We start from the raw sequence: 19957 nt of genomic DNA on the forward strand, positions 1-19957 counted from the left end.
GGTGAGATCAGTGAAGAACTGTGTTCCTCAGCACCGGATATTATAATGACAAAACAGAAGGTGATGGGTCTGACACTGGTTAATCTACTCAGCTAGGATTACAGGACACGAGAAAGCTTCCTAACTTAAAAGAGAAGCCAGAGTATATAGCTGTGTGTTCATTTGCACGTGTGAATGTTTGAATGTATGAAGAGATACAGGAAGATCAATGAAGAATTTTTGCCACTAGCTCATCAATTTAAAACCCAGATAACCCCATCTGATTCTTTTTGTTCTTATGTTTCTATTAAGAAGAGATTACTAAGAAACAGTATAGTCCATTCACAAAACAGTACAGGCTTCACAAACCAGGGCAAGTTTTCATTTTCTGAGCCAAGCTACTGAATTAAAAGGATACTTACTGAAATATGTTTATGTACATATCCACATCCCTCATATCTGCTTGCAACCAATCTTTTTTAAATCCAAGGACAAGTGTGTTTGGCTTCATACGCCCAAGACCAGCAGCCTAAAATACAGGAAAAATACAACATTAAAGATATACTGTTCAGCAAAATATTTTTTAAAGGATCAAAACCTCCAAATGGACAGGCTATAAACATTTTTAAAATGTGCATCCTTATTAGCAAAGATTCTTGCGCATCTAATACATGCATGTTTTTAAATTATATATACTACATTACATGTACTAAACACATTTAGTCACACATTTATGTTGTGTCATTATGTTAGTCATTACATGACTAAACATAAAAATTGAAGATAAACACTTTAAAAATTCTAAATGAACATTTTTATACTCGTATGATTTACTAACATTTTCATAATTTTAGTAAGAAGAAGATAATAGAATATATCTAATCTTTCATAAAAATCATAATGATACAGTGGTATTCTTCAGTATGTATTGTGATAGCTATTAAAACCGAGAAGCAAAAGAGCAAATGGAAGACAAGCATTATTGGTTGCAGTTCTGAATTACATCAACATTAAATTTGACTTCATTCTACCAACCATGTGCAAATTTCTCCTGAAAAGTGGTTAATTTCCTTCCTCAGTTTTCCATTTTTTTGTGCAACTTCATTATGAATTGGAATTCAATATGCTTAACATATCCCCAAATCCAATGAATCTCTTCTAAGAGTAAAGCACACTCATTTTTGAACCCCATTATCTATTTACGAAGCCCTCTCAATGCCCCAAAGAAAAATTCTATAACCACCAAAGCAGTAATTACCCATTTCTTGTCTCCCTCCAGGTCCTGTTGACATTTAATATACTTCTGCTACTTGAATTTGCTTAACCTCGATGTTTCATGTAAGTATAATCATACAGTGTTCGTCCCTTGTGACTGGCTTATTTTATTTAGCATCATGTCTTTCAGGTTCATAGGCATTACAGCATGTATCAGAACTACATTCCTTTCTGTGGCTGAATGGTATTCCACTGTTTGTAAATACCACATTTTGTTTATTCATTTATCTGTTGATGGGAAACCTGCACTGTTTCTACCTTTTGGCTCCTGTGAGAAACGCTAAGAACACTGGCATACAAAAATAAGAATCTCTGTAATGCCCTGCACCAATATCTTTGTGTATATGTCAAGGAGTAGAATTGCTGGTCATATGTGGATTCCACATTCTGCTTTCTGAGGAACCACTGAACTGTTTCCCAGAGCATATTATGTTCCCATCAGCAATGCACAGGGCTCAATTTCTACACATCCTTAGCAACACTTTTTATTTTTTTTTATTTTTTATTTTTTTAGGGTAGGGCAGGGTTGTTTTAAATTATACATATCCTAGGAGTGAAAGAGTATCTCATTGTGATTTTGATATGCGTTTTCCTAATGATTAATGATATTGAGCATCTTTTCATGTGCTTATTAGCTATCTTAAGATGCTCCTTGGAGAAATGTTTACTCTCTTGCCAATTTTGAACTGGGTTGTCCTTTTCTCCGTTTTAGGAGTTCTATATATTCTGGATATTAAACTTGATCAGATGCATGATTTACAAATATTTTCTTCCATTCTGTAAGTTGTCTTTTCACTTTCTTGATGATGTCCTTCGATGCACAAAAGTTTTTAATTTTGATGATGTCCAGTTTATCTACTTTTTTCCTTTATTGTTCATGCTTTTGGTGTCATATCTAAGACTCCACTGCCATATCTAAGGTCATGAAAGTTTACCTTTATGTTTTCTTCTAAGACTTTTATGGTTTTAGCTCCTATATTGCTGATATATTTGGAGTCAATTTTTGTGCATGATGTGAGGTCACTTTTTTTTATTTTTTAAGGAAGCTCTACTCCCAATGTGTGGGCTCAAACTCATGACCCAGAGATCAAAAGCAACATGTTGTACTGACTGAGCCACGCACCCCCACAGACAAGTTTTTAAACATGACATACATAAATTATATTTTGCAGATTAAATTAATTCAAATATTTATTAATGGCTGACCATGGGCTACACACTGTCCTAAGGACTTGGGATAATTAGAAATATTCCTAAGCATATAAAGCTTAAATTCATTCTCAAAACATTCTTACTATGCACATGTTTCTTTCAAAAAATAAGATTTTTTTCCCATTCAATATTGAAAACAACTCTTTGCCTTGAAGGGACAGTTAAAAAATATTCATTATTATTATTATTTTTTACAATTATTAGGTATCAAGATGGCCACTAATCACAAAGTTTTTTAATTTTTTTGTAAAAGAAAAGCAAGAAACATCTTTAAGTTTTAGAGCTTTTTAAAGAGCTAAGCCACAAGAGTACCAGTAACTTCATGATGGTACATCACAAACTTCTGTTACCATCTTATAATTAAAAAGTTTTATAAATTGTATAAAATTAACAATAACATCCTGCTGCACTTCGTGCTGTTTTAACTTCATTATTTCAATAACTTTGCCTTGAATGACTGAGCAAAGAAATTTCAAATGTACCACTCATCCCTAAATCCTTTGTAAATTCTAATCAAAGTGGCTATTCAGTCAGAAGTAATGTTTTCAGTTTTCATAAAACATCATGTGTTTTAAAGAATAATTTATTACTGAAAATATATCTTCTCTGGAACAGATTTCTCTAATGGTTCATAAAAAAATCAGTTTTTCATGAAATTCCATAATTGAAACCAATTAGGCAAAATGCAATCCTTTGAAGCTTATCTCTAGTTTCTTTCTTTTCATTTGGGGGGGGGGGTGTTCCAAATTACTTTATTTGAAGGAATAGTACAAATGAAAGAAGTAGATGTTTTGGTACAACTTATAGAAAAGGTAAAGGTAACCCCAACATGCATGCACTGCCTCAGTGACCAGGGAAGTCACCCTTATGGCTACGGGAAGACAGCCTTAAGGCTTAGCTCTCACTATCACTGTTTCCCAAGGTATGCTTGTCAAAGAGATCTCTGCCATGCCAGATTCGGGAGCCCCCATCTTGCTCAGGTTGGTTACTGGTCACCCAATTCTTTGATGGATTTCACCTGCTCGTTCAGGTAATGAGTCTCAATGAAGTCACACAAGTGGGGGTCATTTTTATCAGTGGCCAGTTTGTGCAGTTCCAGTAGTGACTGATTCACGCTCTTTTCCAAGTGTAATGCACACTCCATTGCATTCAGCCTGTTCTCCCAATCGTCACAGTCTGGTGACTTCCTTTCCTGAAGGAAGATTCGACCACCTCCCACCTCGTTGGTTCTGCAGCTTCATCAGTTTCTCAGCATGTTCCCTCTCCTCAGGGGATTAGTGAAGAAAATATTTGGCAAAGTTCTTCAAAGCATCATCGCGACAAAGTAATAAGACATGGACAAGTAGACATAGGACGCGCAGAGCTCCAGGTTGATCTGGCGGTTGATGGCGGCCTCTGAGTCCTCCTGGTGGTAGTTTCTGGTGCACCTGTGAGGGGGACGTGGTCATCATGGCTGCAGCTGAGGAGAGGCAGTGGCGGTGCGGCGGTGGCAGTGGCGGCGCAGCGGTGGCAGCGGCCTTGGAGTGGTCGGAGAGCGCTGTGTGGAGACAGCAGAGGGCTGGCTCTGAGCGGCGGGCCCGGGTAGGGGCAACAAGTGGGGTTCCGTCCAAGCACTGTTGCAGCAGGAAACCTTGGCGACTCTCAGTGGAGACTGTCATCTCTAGTTTCAAATATTACTGTGTTATTTGTTTCTATGAAACGTTAGCAATATTTTCTGTGCATCTTTCACCAGAATTTGCTGATGAGTAATGTTTTGTTATATTTTTTCTGAGCATTAACGTGTTTTTACTGCAACAGAAAGAACCACTTACTTCCACAATGGTACAAAGCTTTCATTTTTGCCTTTCAGTGTTAAGTAAAAACATTTCCAAATATTATGGTTATCTATTGAAGTGCAGTTATGGGCTGCTGTGTGATATATTATTTTCAAAATCAATGAAAAATGGCCACCTGGGTGGATCAGTCATTGAGTGTCTACCTTCAGCTCAGGGTGTGATCCTGGGGTCCTGGGATGGAATCTTGCATCAAGCTCGCCCCGCAGGGAACTTTACTTCTCCATCTGCCCCTGTCTCTGCCTCTCTCTGTCTCTCGTAAATAAATAAAATCTTAAAAAGAAAAAAAAAAAAGTATCTACGAAAAAAAAAAAAAACTTGTAGTATTTTGGCTCCATGTCCTGGATGGTTAAAATGTTCAACTAATAGTTATGGCTAAAATTAGTCATTATCTCATGATTCAGTATCTATTTAGGACTTGGCTATCTGATCAGGACATAATTTATATTTCAAATATTCTTATTGTCAATGTTAAATTATTTTGATCTACTTATTTTAGAATAGTTTAAAGGAAATTACTGTTTACTTCAAAATGTAGCTGATGAGGGGGAAAACTGCCAGAAACTCTCAGCATATATTACAGAGTATAACTTGAGGCTATTTTGTTCCAGAAAAAGGTAGAGTCATATTTATAATGAGACTCTGAGATCCACTTGATTTATAGGCCATCATAATGTAATTTGTAATCTGATAATCTGAAATTTTAGTAAGAACAGTGAGTTTTTTGCTCTTTGAGATGAAGGTTTAAAATTGGACAATTAGGTGGCTCTTGCCATTAATAAAAAAAAAAAAGCAAAGAAAAGAAAAAACCAAATATATAAACAAGTCAGCATTGCTAATATGTCACTGCCAAAGGGCTCCTTAAACAAGCTACTGGTAATACTGCCTCTTTTTAAAATAGTGAATCTCAAATTTTATTGTGGAAGTTGGATATTTAAATGCTAATTTAATGATAAATGCTTATCATTGGTAACTAGATAAAAGAGGGAGAGAGAAGAGTCAGAGAATAAGGTACGGTAAAACCTAAGAGAACCATCTAAAAACAGCATCTCTGGAACTATAAGTCACTAGAGAAATCAACATACAAAAAACTATTTTGACAAAGATTATAAACCTCTAATAGACATACAGGCATTTGCCACTTTATGTAACAAGTTTCCAGAAGGTACAAAGGAAATACTTCCAGTGGCAATTTACACTAAGATGTCAGTGATTGATTCTATTTGTAAGTTTATTTTACACAGACAGCTGTCTGCAATTGCAATCTAGCAATCTAGTAGAATCTATGCCCCACACTGCTGAAATTGTCAGGACCCACTGGAGTGAGCATATTAGGTAGCGGAGGAGGGTGGTGAGGATAATGGACCCTAACTCTCAACAATATTGTTTTTATAACAGAAATCCTTAATGGCAGAGGTCCTCAAAATATAGCTGCTAGGTCACACCAGGAGCAGCAGCACCTTTAAAGTTTCAGAACTGCAAATCCCTCAAACTGACTCCAGACCTACTCAATCATTCCAAAGGTGGAACCCAGTGGTCTGTTTTAACAAGTTCACTAGATGATTCTGATGCACGCTGAAGTTTAGGAACCGCCGCTCTAAGGAAGTATTTTCCTTCATTTCCTATATAATATACATAATACAGAAATATTATAGAAATGCTTCTATAAATTATACTAAAGCAAATATTATTTACCCATTAGAAATAACATTATGACCAGAAGTAGAATTTTACTTGAAATAATAAGAATTTTGCATAGAAAAGTGAATAATCATGTAACCACTATCTAAAGAAAATAGACATTTCAAAAACCCTATGTTTCCTTCTCATGTTCTCTTTGTATTTGTACTACATATTCCATTATTTAGGCATACATATATATACATTTTTAATTTATATATATTTAAAATTTTATGGCATCTCCATATTGTCCTTATCATTTTAGCTTGCTACTTTTCCTTAATACTTTGTTTTTGAGGTTTATCCTTGTTGCTATGTAGAATTTCCTTTTATCACGAATTCCACTGCATGATTATACTATGATCTTTAAAACTTTAATTGATGGTTATTAAAGTTACTTCCCGTTCTTTGTCACTACTACAAGTAATGCTGCTCTGCAGGTTCATATAACTTTCTCTACACGTGTAAAAGTTTCTTTAAGGTACATACATAAGAATGGGATGTCCTAGAACACCCACACTTTCAAATTTGCAGGACACTGCCAGGTTGCTGGACCAAAGTGGTTGTCCCATTTAGGTTATTAAAGCAGTGCAAAGATTTCCAAGCACTCTTACTGTTCTTAATACTTGAAAGTGGCAGACCAAACTCTGGTCAGTCTAATGAGTATGAAATAAATGTGTATTGTGGTTTTGATTTTACTTTTGCCCTTTATGCTTCCTCTTCTTTTCCTATATTTTTGCTCCTTTCTTTCCTCTTACTGATTTCTTTACATACTCTGAGCTGTATTCTTTCACTAATAACATGTTGTCTCTTTCTGGTCTACGGTGTCTTTCGTTTTCCTGTTTTTTTCAGAAACAAAACATTCTAAATTTTAACTAAAGAATAATCTCTCTTCTTCTTAGTTCAACTTTCTTGGGTCTCATTTTAAAAAATCCTTCCCTAGCCAAAGTTATAAAATTATTCTGTATTTTCTTTTTTATAGTTTAAAAATTTGCCTTTCATGTTTGAGTCCTGAATCCATCTGGAAGTAGTTTTTGTGTAGTCTTTGTAAAGATCTATTATATATTTTTTTCACACAGATAATTAATTGGCCCATACCATCCTCTTAATGCTACCTCTATCATATATTAAATTTCCTATATGAGTGGCTCTATTTCTCCTCTCTGTTTTATTCCATTAACCTAATTACCACTACTTCAATACCACTATGTCTTAATTATAGTAGTTTATGATAAGGGCTTCTATCTGCCCAAAAAAGCCTACTTCCACCCCTTACTATTTATGAGGATCACCTAAGATATTCTTACCCTTGTGCTTGTCAAGTTTGAAAAACGTGAAACATCAAAACAGAATGGGCACAGATGATAGCACTCTGAGCCTCCCACTTCTGCTTCAACAAAGCAGGTCCACAATTAGCACAGTGACTGGGATTCTAGTTAAGCTTTCTTTTGAAGAAAGGAGTTCTTATAAAAATAAGATGTCAAACACTATCTCAACCCATTTATTTCTTCCCACAACCTTTAGGGCTGATTAAGAAAATTTTGGAGAAGTTGAGCAAAACTTCATAATGAAGAAGTGGCAGGGCTAGCATTTAAGTTCAAGACTAATTCCAAATCCCATGTGACTATTGTGTCATACACAAAACTGAAAGTGAAGTCTTAGTAAATAAATAGAAATACAGAAAGGAACTAGAATTTTTCAAGAATCAAATAAGGCCTGCCATTACTTACCACTTATAAAAAACCTCAGTGAGGTATAGCAGAAAATGAATGGGAAATATCTTAGTGAAATAGGTTAAGATAATTTCTAGATAGGTTCTCACCTGTTAGCCAACAGCACATCATTTTCTCTTTAGTTGCTTAAGCTCTCAAATTACATGTTAGTGGTAATAAATATATCTTAAAAGATAAGTCATTTCTATTAATATGAAGAATGACACCTAGAATGGCTTACACAAAACTCAAATTTTGTTACATGAAAGGTCTAACATATTTACCTGCATCAAATACTGTGCACCTTCTCTCAAATCATCTGCATGTACTGGAGCATAAAAAGCCTTCATCTTGTTTTTGATAAGCCACCGTTGATATTTGGCTTGATCAATAGACATCTCTTTCATGGCTTGTCTTCGAGGGCCCTTTTGGATAAAAATATGAATAATGCCTTTGACTAAAAGATAATGTACTCCCCATTTATGGAAATCACCCTGTTGTACGAGCTTCAACAAGGTGTTTCAACCTTGGGGATGAGAGAGAAGTATGACATTTCATTTTCAGGTCAATGAGTTCTTTCCAGTGTTAAAGATTATGACAAGATACGGTTGATGGAACCGTTAAGGCCCAGGGGGCAGCACTAAAAAGAGCAAGAAATACACAATGAAGTATCAATAGGAAATTTTCAATATACCAAGTAAATGATATCAATTAGAAATTACTGAAAATGGAGATCACATGGAGAAAGAGCAAGCCTTCTGTTTTTCTACAAAAAGTTTCCCAGCTTATTTTTCATTTGCCCCCAATGTCTGAGTTATTAATTCTCAGGAGCCTGAAAATACCACTTGAAATGCAAGTTTGCTGTAAAATATAAATGCATTTTTTTCTTCATACTTCTGCTAAATGGTAAAGAACAGAATTAAGGAAATGAGAGTTTTTCAACTTGCAATTCTATTTTGATCCTTGCAAGCAACACATGATATGTGTTATATGCAAATGTATAAAGCAAAAACCTAAAAGTAGGTTTAAAACTACACTTTAATTGTTCATGAAAAAGTAAAGGAAAACTACAATTTGTTTTTCCTGGTAGGAAAATTGTCCCACTTGTAATTTCTTGTGTTCAAAACTCCAACTTGAACTGATCAACTTGTAGACAAACTGAAAAACTCCACAGGTCCTAATGGGGGGCCTGGGGCCAGTGTCTCCATCTTCTCCACCAGACATGGCTTTGCCTTTGCTACTCCCAAGCAGAAGAGCAACTCTAGCAGGAGCTGAGACATAGGGCATCCAACACACACTTCTAACAAGATGAACAAAACAGTTTGGCAGTTTGGGACAAAAACTGATCTGACAAATACTCCCAATTTCTCAGGTATAACAGGTGACCCATCATCTAGCAATTCTTTTCAATAGCCAGGATGGCTAAAAACAGAAAACTGCTTTTGTTTGAAAAGTTTACCACTATTTTTTATAATGTTAGTACTCATGGTTAAAACATAAGTGAACAGGTAATTAGCAGTGTTTAAACTTGGAACTTCAGTATTCACTCTGCTCTTCTCATATATAGGGTACTAGATATTTACCATGATTTAGCTACCTCCTCCAAACTCTTTTTTCTTCTTGTAGTAAAAGTTTCCAGTGTGCTCAGAACATTATGAAAAATATTAGTAAGAAAATACACATACTGTATTTCATTTAGACTCTTCAGTTATCAAGAAGCTTTTCTTGGACAAACCACTTTATAAGAGAAGAATAGTTTGGTAAAATCTCATATAAATAAGAAAAACAAAACTCTAAATTATAAAATATTTTCTAAAATGAGGTTTTGAGACAGTTTAGAGGCAAAAAATAGTTTGAAGAAAATAACTAACTTCAAAAAAACCCCCAAACTCAACAGATTTATCTTGTCAAATTGTTTTAGACCAGGAAAGCACAAGTTACAAATTATATACACAGAGCAAAAAAATGTTTTAATATAAAAAACAATACAAAACACTTACCATATGTACATGACTACAGATCATCAAACCAACATTTTTTGTGAAATCATGAACAAGATGAAGTAAAGCTGGGCGTGAGTTTGGAGCACCTGTCATAACAAGACACTGTGGCCTAATTTAAGATTAAAAAATAAAACAAAATTAGAGAAATTTAGATTTTTGAAACATGGACATGTTTTTAAGTTGCTTCTCTTCAGAATATATTACTATACTAGAATCTCCTTTATGCAACTGTCCTCAACACAAAGGCCACAGCATTCTCAAAAGAAAAGGAATTTTAACCAGGGTTTCTCTGTACATGAGAAATTCGGAAACAAAAACTTGGAGCAGGTATCATGCCAATTGTCCTTCTAAAATTATAAGTAATATGATATATCAAGATTCTGGTAGGTATTACAGGAAGAAATGACCATGCTAGCTAAAATATACGTAACAACTTTTCATCTTCTAAAAGTAATAAAAATCCCAGTTCTTTCACGGAGCTCACAAAACTTCCTAGGAGCATGGTCTTCCCTTCATGTACAAAACAGATCACCTTCCTTGTTAGCTTGATCGCATCACAGTGATTGTTACTTCATAATATCAGCCCTCTCTAATCTAGCCTAATTTTAATGACAATTGTCATATCAGTAAATCACCTACTATTGATTTGAAGGTTTCTATTTGAAGTAAAAGTTTTAATTCTAATTATAGTGAAAATCAAAATTAAATTCAATGGCCTCTGTAGACACAAGACAGTGGCATGACTTCCACATATTCTTAACTCTTGGTTTTAGCTGACAAGAAATGGAAATCAATGTTGTTTTATGAAAAAATACTCGAATATCCATTTTATAAGTTTAAATATTAGAAAAAATTATTTAAAACAACATAATTATAGCAAACCTTAACAAAAAGTAAATAAACGAAAATTTCTGACTTAAACACTTCAGTGTTTAAACTACCTAACTACCTTACTTAAACGTTAGGGTAGTTCCTAACCTCACAAAATAAGCATGGAAACTTGAATAAAGACTATAAAGAACAGAACAAAATAAAAACTAACCTATTCAGAATTTTGGAAAGCTATCTGAAAAACCAATCCTGTCTGGATGAATGGCTTTGGGGGAATCCAATATGATACCATCCTCTGTGACACAGACTGCCTGGTCTCCCCAGTCTGAACTGTAGCAGGTTAATTAGCTTCCCACCTAGAAGTTACCAAAGTCCTAGTCTTTTTAGTAGCTTACAGTTGATCCTTTGAGTGACTTACAGTCCACTTCCTCTAAAAAGGAAGCCGGCTACCCTTTACACTTTGTTTCCCTTTCCTGTAAGCTATTCCATTTCCTGCGGCGATGACTTTCTAACACAAAAACAACTCCTAAGAAATGGCAAACTGACAAGATACAAGGAACATGGGACCTGAATGACCAAGTGCAGCAATCTGCCACAAACCATCCGTCTCTTGACTATCATGTAACAGTGATGTCTGTCTTGTATAGCCACTGTATATTTCAGCTTTTTTAATGGTACTTTAACCAATGCTCTAACATAACCCAGCACTATAGTTAAATAACTAGTTGTATCATGTCAAAAAAGTATAATATAAAATATATTAGAGATGACAATGAGTAACAATGACAGAGTGTAAACATCTGCCTTCATTTAAACTCCTTCCTCAAAAAACTCCATTGTTTAATAGGATTTTTAAGGCATAAAACGCACAAAAATATGAGCAGAAGAAAACACAGTAGTATGGAAATACTGAAAGCTTAAAAGCAGATGGAAGAACAAGAAAGGATATGGCAAATAAGGAAGAGGCCAAATCCTAAAGCCTGTAAAAAAGTTGTGAAGCTACCTGAGTTTGGACCTAAAAAAAAATCACCAAGATGCATACATTAGACATCATAGGAGCCTCTGGAAGTGGCAGGGACAATGTATTAAAGAAGTCAAAGTAAGAAACACTGGTTTAAACTCTGCCAAATTATTTCCATAACTATGGTGAACAAGTATCTCTGTCCTTCCCCAATTCTGTTAGGCCAGGGCTTATTTGCTAAAGAGAGCCTCAAAACCACAATGAGATATATCACATTATAATATTCAGAATGGCTAGTACCACAAAGACAAAAATAAATGCCAGTGAGGATGTGGAGAAAAGGGAACCCTCATGCACCGGTGTCTGGGATGTAAAGTGGTGCAGCCACTAACGAGAGAAGTACCATAGGATCCCAGTAATTCCACTGTTGGGTATTTACTTGAAGAAAATGAAAACGCTAACTGGGAAAGATATGTGCACCCATATGTTTATTGCAGTGTTGTTTAGAAGAGCCAAGATATGGAAGAAACTCAAGTGTCCAGTGATAGATAAATGAATGAAGAATATGTGGTACATTTAGCCACACACACAAACAAAAAAGAAATCTTGCCATTTACAACATGAATGAACCTAGAGGGCATTATACTAAGGAAGACATGCCAAACAAAGACAAATACCATATGATTTCACTTACATGGGGAGTCTAAAAAACAAAAGAGAAAACGAACACCAAAAAAGGGAGAATAAAACTCACAAATATTGAGAACAGACTAGTACAACAACAAAGACAGAAATAGACTCATAAATACAAACTGATGGTCACCAAAGGGAAGGGTATTGGGGAGATGTGCAAAATGAGCAAAAAGGATTAAGAGGTACAAACTTCCAGTAATAAATCTTTGGGATAAAAAGTACAGTACTGGGTAGAGCTACTACTGTAATACACTTATCTTGGTGAGCATTTTGTCATGTAAATAATTGTTAAATCACTATGTAGTATACCTTAAACTAATTTAGATTTTTAAAAATCTAAAATTTATTTAATTAATTAAATTTTAAATTAATTTAATTTAATTTAATTTAATTTAATTTAATTTATTAAATTTTTAAAGTAAGTTCTACAGCCAACATGGGGCTTCAACTCATGACCCTGAGATCATGCTCTACCCACTGAGCCAGGCATGTGACTATAAAACTAATTTAGTATTATATGTCAATTATACTTCAATTAAAAACATTTTTTTAATTAAAAAAAAAAAAAGGCCTTTGGTTTGTGAGACACCAGCAACACTTAAGGATAGAAGTAGCTACTTTAATCAGGGGAAGAATGAAGAAAACATTTACACACTGAATCCTGAGACAGCCTGACCTTGTTTCCCACGTGACTCCTAGAACTCTGAGAGCCAGAACTTTTATCAACAAGCAGAATATTAACATATTCTTTTCTGGGCAATCTAATTACATCAAAAAAAGAAGTCTTCAAGATGACTTTAATTTCTCAAAGAACCAGTAAAACCACATGAATCTACATTAAGGGCTTCACCGACAAGCCCCACCTCCCAATGCAGTTTCCCTGTCCATGGACCGTAATTACTTCAGACAAGGCTAAATCTAAGAATCCAAATGAAAGAAATAAGAAATGGACGCTTGAAAGAAAAAGAAACTATGAAGTGAATAAAACAACATCTTTCGCTAAGTTTGGTGAAGAGTGAGATGGTGATATACATGAAGTTAATTTAAAAAAAAAAAAGAAAAAAAATTGGCTCCAGAGAAAACAAGAAAGCTGTACAGAAAAGAAAAAGCAATCATAATTTACTACACAGCTCAGCTCTGAATCATTTTAAAAAGTCCTAAAAATACAAATACCAAATGCAACCTAATCAAAATAATGACATAAAAGTATACTGTGAGGATGGAATAAAGGGAAGGGTGCATGTGTATGTCACATGTGGATGAAGGGCATCAACAGACAAGGCCTAAAATGAAAAATCGAAAATATAGCAAAATCAACTATGATGTTTGGGAATATTAAGTAACTAAATGAATCAGCTAAGAGTTGAAAATGGTTGCCTGTGGGTATGTCACAAACAGGGACAGAAGGTGGGCAACTAGAGGTTTGACAAACCCAAGTTTTTCCTCTCTCAACTATGTTTATGTGTAATTCTGATAGAATTAAAAAGCCATTTTGGAATAAAATATATCTTTTTAAAGTTCCCATTACTATAACAAAGCAAAGCAAAAGGCTTTTATTGATGGCAAATTAACTCTGACTCTTGGTCATACTCTCAGTTCTGGGACACAACTTTTTACACAAAGGACTGATTTCTAGTTTCTGCCATACTTGGCATCAACTATTCAAAATGTGCTGAAATTAAAGTTTTTCACCCAAAACTCTCATTCCTTTTTGTTTTCCCAATTTCTTTCTACCCCAGAGCTGAAGATCTGTGGTCTTGGGGAATTTTTCGTTCTAGAAAAAAAGGGAGCTGAGGGGGAGGTGCAGGATCCAAAAAAGTAACAGAAGAATACATAAAGAATTTCTTACTGGGAGAAAATTGGTAGAGCAACTCTTCTCTGTCGCTTATTCACTCCTTAGGATTTTTTAAAACAACATCTCTCCTTTTGGTTTACTGACAGACATGGGATATATTTCTTTATTATGCAGAAGCCAATGAGAGGTGATTACTTATGACTGCAGAAAGTCACCTGCTTAGAGCCACGCTTAACTGAACAGTATGAGGAAGACTGCTTAATGATCAATTTAAAAAAAAATGACAAGCCTACATTAAGCTAAGTATAAATAATAATCTAAAATTACTAAGAACATATATAGGAAAATAATAACATTTCTTCATGATTGTATCATTCCTTCATGACACAAGGATGTATCAATAGTGCCTTAATAACTGAATTTCATCAACTATGTTGATGTTAAATGTTAATTTAAGGAATATGTTAAATTAAGGAATAGTTTTTAAATGGATTAATAAACTAATATAAAATATAAAGCCATTTACTGAGGAAAAAGGTATAAGTACTCTTTTAAGACACCGACTCTTTACCACTAAAACTGGTTTCTAGTCAGTCACTAGTGAAAAAAAAAAGCAACTCACATGAAAATATTTAGTGCCTTATTAAAATTATAAAATAAGGTATGTCAAAACTCCTTAAGAAGTTAACACTTAGTAGTTATATAGTACTAAGAGAATTTTGATGGCCACAAGGGGAAGAAACTGTTCATTTTATGAGAGCTGACATTTAAAAGCCTTCAAATGAGAGACTAACACTTTCACTTTCATAACATTTTTCTAAGTTAGATCATTCACCTCTTTGTCAATTTCTGATAATAAATCTCATCCCTGTTTTTGAATTAATGGCCCAAAGTCCAACCAAAACAAACAAACAAAAGCAATATTCTATGCTTTCAGGAAACTTCTCATGAAATAACACCATATGAAAATGTTACTGAATGGTAAGAACTGACGGCCACCTAGGACAAATGTTCCTATATTACCTTACTGCTTACCTAAAGTTTTTCACATGGTCTTCCACTCCTGAAAGACGAATCGAATGCTGCAGTGCATTTAGATAAGTCAAAGCTTGTGTAGAGGATCCCCAGTTGACATCTGTGAGAAGAGAGTATTTATGCAGCAACACATCAAAATTTTTGCTGTACTTTTGATTTGTTGATTAGCCAATAATCAATTTGATACACAGAGAAGTAAACAGTGCTTTCATATTTTAAAAAAACAATTCTAAAATAAACCAATGTACTCAGAACTTTCAATGGTTCAAGTCCATAGCACGACGCTATGATAACGCTAATTTGAAATGTAATTGCTTTTAAAGTAAAATTTTGAAAAAACTAAGGTGACAGGGCTCCAGACCTGACATGCATGCAACTTAAAAGTATTCCACAAATAATTTTAAAATTATTGTTTATATAGCCAGTGGCCTAATGGAAAAGAGGCAGATTCCTGACTGAAAGATTTCAAAACTCTGAAAGAAAACTCTGAAAGTACCATTTATAGCACTTAACTGTTTAAGTTATCTGAACAGGCAAATTTCAATCTGTATTGAATAAACAGCCTGGACATCAAATATGATTTTTAGACATTTGTTATTTTAGAGAAATAATTGTTTCTAAGATGGTTAAAACATTACCCTTTGTCCATTTAATTTCTAAGGCCAGCACTCTTATCCAAAACCTCATTATGTCATATCTGGATTACAAAATGTTTCCTCATTTTTAGATTACTACACTGCAACCATTCTTGTAATTTCTTTATGAACTATTCTCTTGGGGCCCAACTTGTCAAATCTTTCTCACTGGTTCTTCCCTCAGAGTTAGAGGTCACAATACTACATTGGACCAATCCCAAAATAACCCAGTATCATGATCTTATGTGGAGATACTCCCAACAGTTACTAGTGTGACACCTTCTGGATAGTCTATTTTCCAGTTAAAATACCTTTGTCAAATCTTTCCTGCTATATAGTGATCTAGTAAGATGTTGTCTTTCTAACATACTGTAAATTCCATGGTACTTACTATACAGCAGGTACTAATACTACAGTAGTAATACATAGGCTTGTTTATAAGGCTAACTGCAACTACAGAAGCTATTCCATTAAGTCTAATCCTTTCAAAGAAAAATTTAAAATATATTGTGGGCCAGCAACATGTTAATAATACAAATTTGTCATTTTTCTCTAAGTAGGATTAGTTAAATTTAATTTATGGATAAGTAGGAATTCCAGAGAATAAAGCCCTGTGATAATTATTTCACTAAAACTACATGCATTTGGAAATGAAGTATTTTAGGTTTTACAAAGCATCTTTCAAGTACACAAAAAATGATGCTTAGATATGAAAAGTAACAAGGAACTTCTAGATGTTTTCTAGCTTGAAATTATAAATATAAAAAACTACTGACCTGGTTTTTTGTAGGTAACATAAATATACAGCCCAAGGACTATCACATATGTTAGCAATGCAGCCCACCAGTTAATAACGAACATCACTATGCAACAAAGAATTGCTCCAAGAAGTGATATCCACATGTTGTAGTATTTGAATGCAGGACGCCACCCTAACAATCACAAATAAAAGAGATACATCAAGTCACTCATATAGCTTGTCTGCTTTAGAGAATAGTACATATGTATGCACAAGATAACTTTCTTTGTGGTTGCCTTAAACATTAAGTATAAGGCTAATGTATAATAGTAAAGTCACAGAGCATTATTGAGCATAATTTAGTTTCACCATTTTTGAAGGCCATGAAGAGAGCCCATCTATTTACTTCTATTTTATTGTTACTAGTTTCTGTATTTAATAAACTCTTCATCAAAAAAAGTTGAAGTCAACCTATCTTTGTGAATGGCAAAAACTACAAAAGATTGAAAGAAGGTTTCAAATCCAGTCCTTCATAGTGTAGTTTTATGTTCTGGATTTTAGCATGAGACATATCTATATTCTAATGAATATACAAAAAAGTTCAAACAAAATGTTCTTGAAAATTGTTAAAAGTTCAACTACTTACTAGAAAAATTAACAGTTGAGTATAGAAACTTTATCAATTAAGCTCACTCAAAACAATGCTGAAGACCATGTTTTAAAATGTTAATTCCATAGCCAAAAAACATTTTTATTTATTTTTTTAAAATATTTTATTTATTTATTCATAAGAGACCCAGAGAGAGAGGCAGACACATAGGCAGAGGGAGAAGCAGGCTCCCCATACGGAATCTGATGTGGGACTCGATCCCAGGACCCCAGAATCACAACCTGAGCCAAAGGCAGATGCTCAACCACTAAGCCACCCAGGTGCCTCCCTCCCAAAAAATATTTTAAAATTATAATTTAATATATTTTATATTTTTAAATTTAATTTCACACAGAGTTATGAGAAAGAATCCAGAGAAATTCTGGGGACCTTCTACCTAATTTCCCTCAATGATAACATCTTGCAAAATGATACTACAATATCAAAAACAGGATACCGATATTAATACAGCCAAGATAAAGAAGAGTCCAATACGATCATCTCTTGTGCTGCCCTTTTATAGCCACATATATACTTCTAAAATTTATTCTTAAAGTTCTGAGACACTTTTAGGTCCTTAGAAGGAAAAGTACTTTTTGTTCCCTCAATTCTTTCCCTGATGTACAACTGCTATTTTGGCTGGTTTATAATAAAAAGCCCTCAATAAAGGAACATGGGGCACCTTTTCAGTTGTTAGAGACCCTTTATAATAGAACTCTACAGAACTTACTGTATTAAAAATTTTCTTCTGGGTAGGTTAGCTATACCACAATAATGTTCTCAGAACTTAAACAGAAAGCAGCTAAATAAACAATAAAAACAGGGAAAGAAAAGCACAATAATTCTTTCACAGTGTTAGTCAGAATTTGAGATCAATGCTATCTTAAATGCTCAAAGACAAGAAATAGTACATTACTGGGAAACTTCCTGATAAAGAGATCTTTGAAGACTCACTTAATTTGACTCAACTGAAAAGGCTGACTGAGTATTAATGGGCTAACCACTCATAATACCGTCTTTTAAAATGTGTTAGAGAGAGGGAGGGGCAAGACGGCGGAAGAGTAGGGTCTCCAAATCACCTGTCCCCACCAAATTACCTAGATAACCTTCAAATCATCCTGAAAACCTACGAATTCGGCTTGAGATTTAAAGAGAGAACAGCTGGAATGCTACAGTGAGAAGGGTTCGCGCTTCTTTTTTTTTTTTTTTTTTTTTTTTTTTTTTTTTAGAGTTCGCGCTTCTATCAAGGTAGGAAGACGGGGGGGGGGGGGGGGGGTGGACAAAAAGGCCTCCAAGGGGGAGGGGCCCCGCGAGGAGCCGGGCTGAGGCCGGGGCAAGTGTCCCCAGGACAGGAGAGCCCCGTCCCGGAGAAGCAGGAGCTGCACCATCTTCCCGGGTGGAAAGGGGCCCGCAGGGAGTCAGAGCAGGACCCAGGAGGGCGGGGATGCCCTCGGGCTCCCTGGGACACTAACAGGCACCTGCGCCCCGGGGAGATGCGCCGAGCTCCCTAAGGGCTGCAGCGCGCACGGCAGCTCAGAGGGGCTGGGGCGGCAGCTCCGCGGAGGGGGCTGCGGAGCGCCGGGAGCAGCGCGGCGGCGGCGGCTCAGGCAAAGGAAGAAGCTCCGCGCAGAGGGGGCGGTGCGGCTCCGGGAGCAGCTCGGAGGGACTTGGGCGGCGGCTCCGCGGAGAGGCGGCTGCTCGGCTGGGAGCGCGAATCCAACAGCGCAGGCCCCGGAGCACAGGGCGCCGGGACACAGCCCAGGATCCGGCCTCCCCCAGGGGACAGGCAGAGGCCGGGAGGGCCCAGGACAGCAAGGACGCTCCTGCCTGGAGCTGAGCAGATCAGCGGCCCGCACCGGAGCCTCCAGGCCCTGCAGACGGAGAGCCCCGGAGTTACGGCAGGGCTGAATCCAGGGCTCCGGAGCTGGCCCCGCCACTGGGGTTGTTCCTCCTGGGGCCTCACGGGATAAACAACCCCCACTGAGCCCTGCACCAGGCAGGGGGGCAGAGCAGCTCCCCCAAGTGCTAACACCTGAAAATCAGCACAACAGGCCCCTCCCCCAGAAGACCAACTAGACGGACAAGTTCCAGGGAAAGTCAAGGGAGTTAAAGTATACAGAATCGGAAGATACTCCCCCGTGGTTTTTTTTTTTTTTTTTTTTTTTTGCTTTTTGATTTCTGTTTGCTCCCCCCACCCTTTTTTCCCTTTTTTTCTTCCTTTTTTTTTCTTTTTCTCTTTTCTTTCCTTCTCTCCTCTCTTTTTCTCCTTTTCCCAATACAACTTGTTTTTGGCCACTCTGCACTGAGCAAAATGACTAGAAGGAAAACCTCACCTCAAAAGAAAGAATCAGAAACAGTCCTCTCTCCCACAGAGTTACAAAATCTGGATTACAATTCAATGTCAGAAAGCCAATTCAGAAGCACTATTATACAGCTACTGGTGGCTCTAGAAAAAAGCATAAAGGACTCAAGAGACTTCATGACTGCAGAATTTAGATCCAATCAGGCAGAAATTAAAAATCAATTAAATGAAATGCAATCCAAGCTAGAAGTCCTAACGACAAGGGTTAACGAGGTGGAAGAACGAGTGAGTGACATAGAAGACAAGTTGATGGCAAAGAGGGAAACTGAGGAAAAAAGAGACAAACAATTAAAAGACCATGAAGACAGATTAAGGGAAATAAACGACAGCCTGAGGAAGAAAAACCTACGTTTAATTGGGGTTCCCGAGGGCGCCAAAAGGGACAGAGGGCCAGAATATGTATTTGGACAAATCCTAGCTGAAAACTTTCCTAATCTGGGAAGGGAAACAGGCATTCAGATCCAGGAAATAGAGAGATCCCCCCCTAAAATCAATAAAAACCGTTCAACACCTCGACATTTAATAGTGAAGCTTGCAAATTCCAAAGATAAGGAGAAGATCCTT

General features: G+C 36.1%; 1 protein-coding gene and 1 pseudogene across 2 annotated transcripts in view; both read right to left on the reverse strand.

The window, feature by feature from the left end:
* The window catches only part of SLC12A2 (solute carrier family 12 member 2), a 111046-nt gene that overhangs the window by 20925 nt on the left and 70164 nt on the right, over window positions 1–19957 (reverse strand). For both annotated transcript variants that reach the window (XM_025994980.2, XM_072728646.1), the window contains exons 14-18: window positions 16420–16575; window positions 15009–15108; window positions 9691–9802; window positions 7975–8115; window positions 402–508 (exon numbers count right to left, since the gene is read on the reverse strand). In XM_025994980.2, coding sequence (XP_025850765.2) covers window positions 402–508; window positions 7975–8115; window positions 9691–9802; window positions 15009–15108; window positions 16420–16575 — 616 coding nt within the window. The remainder of the gene's footprint in view (window positions 1–401; window positions 509–7974; window positions 8116–9690; window positions 9803–15008; window positions 15109–16419; window positions 16576–19957) is intronic.
* On the reverse strand, window positions 3346–4139 carry LOC112917109 (ferritin heavy chain pseudogene; annotated as a pseudogene).

Source organism: Vulpes vulpes, chromosome 12 (assembly GCF_048418805.1).
Source record: "Vulpes vulpes isolate BD-2025 chromosome 12, VulVul3, whole genome shotgun sequence".
Classification (NCBI taxonomy): Eukaryota; Metazoa; Chordata; class Mammalia; order Carnivora; family Canidae; genus Vulpes; species Vulpes vulpes.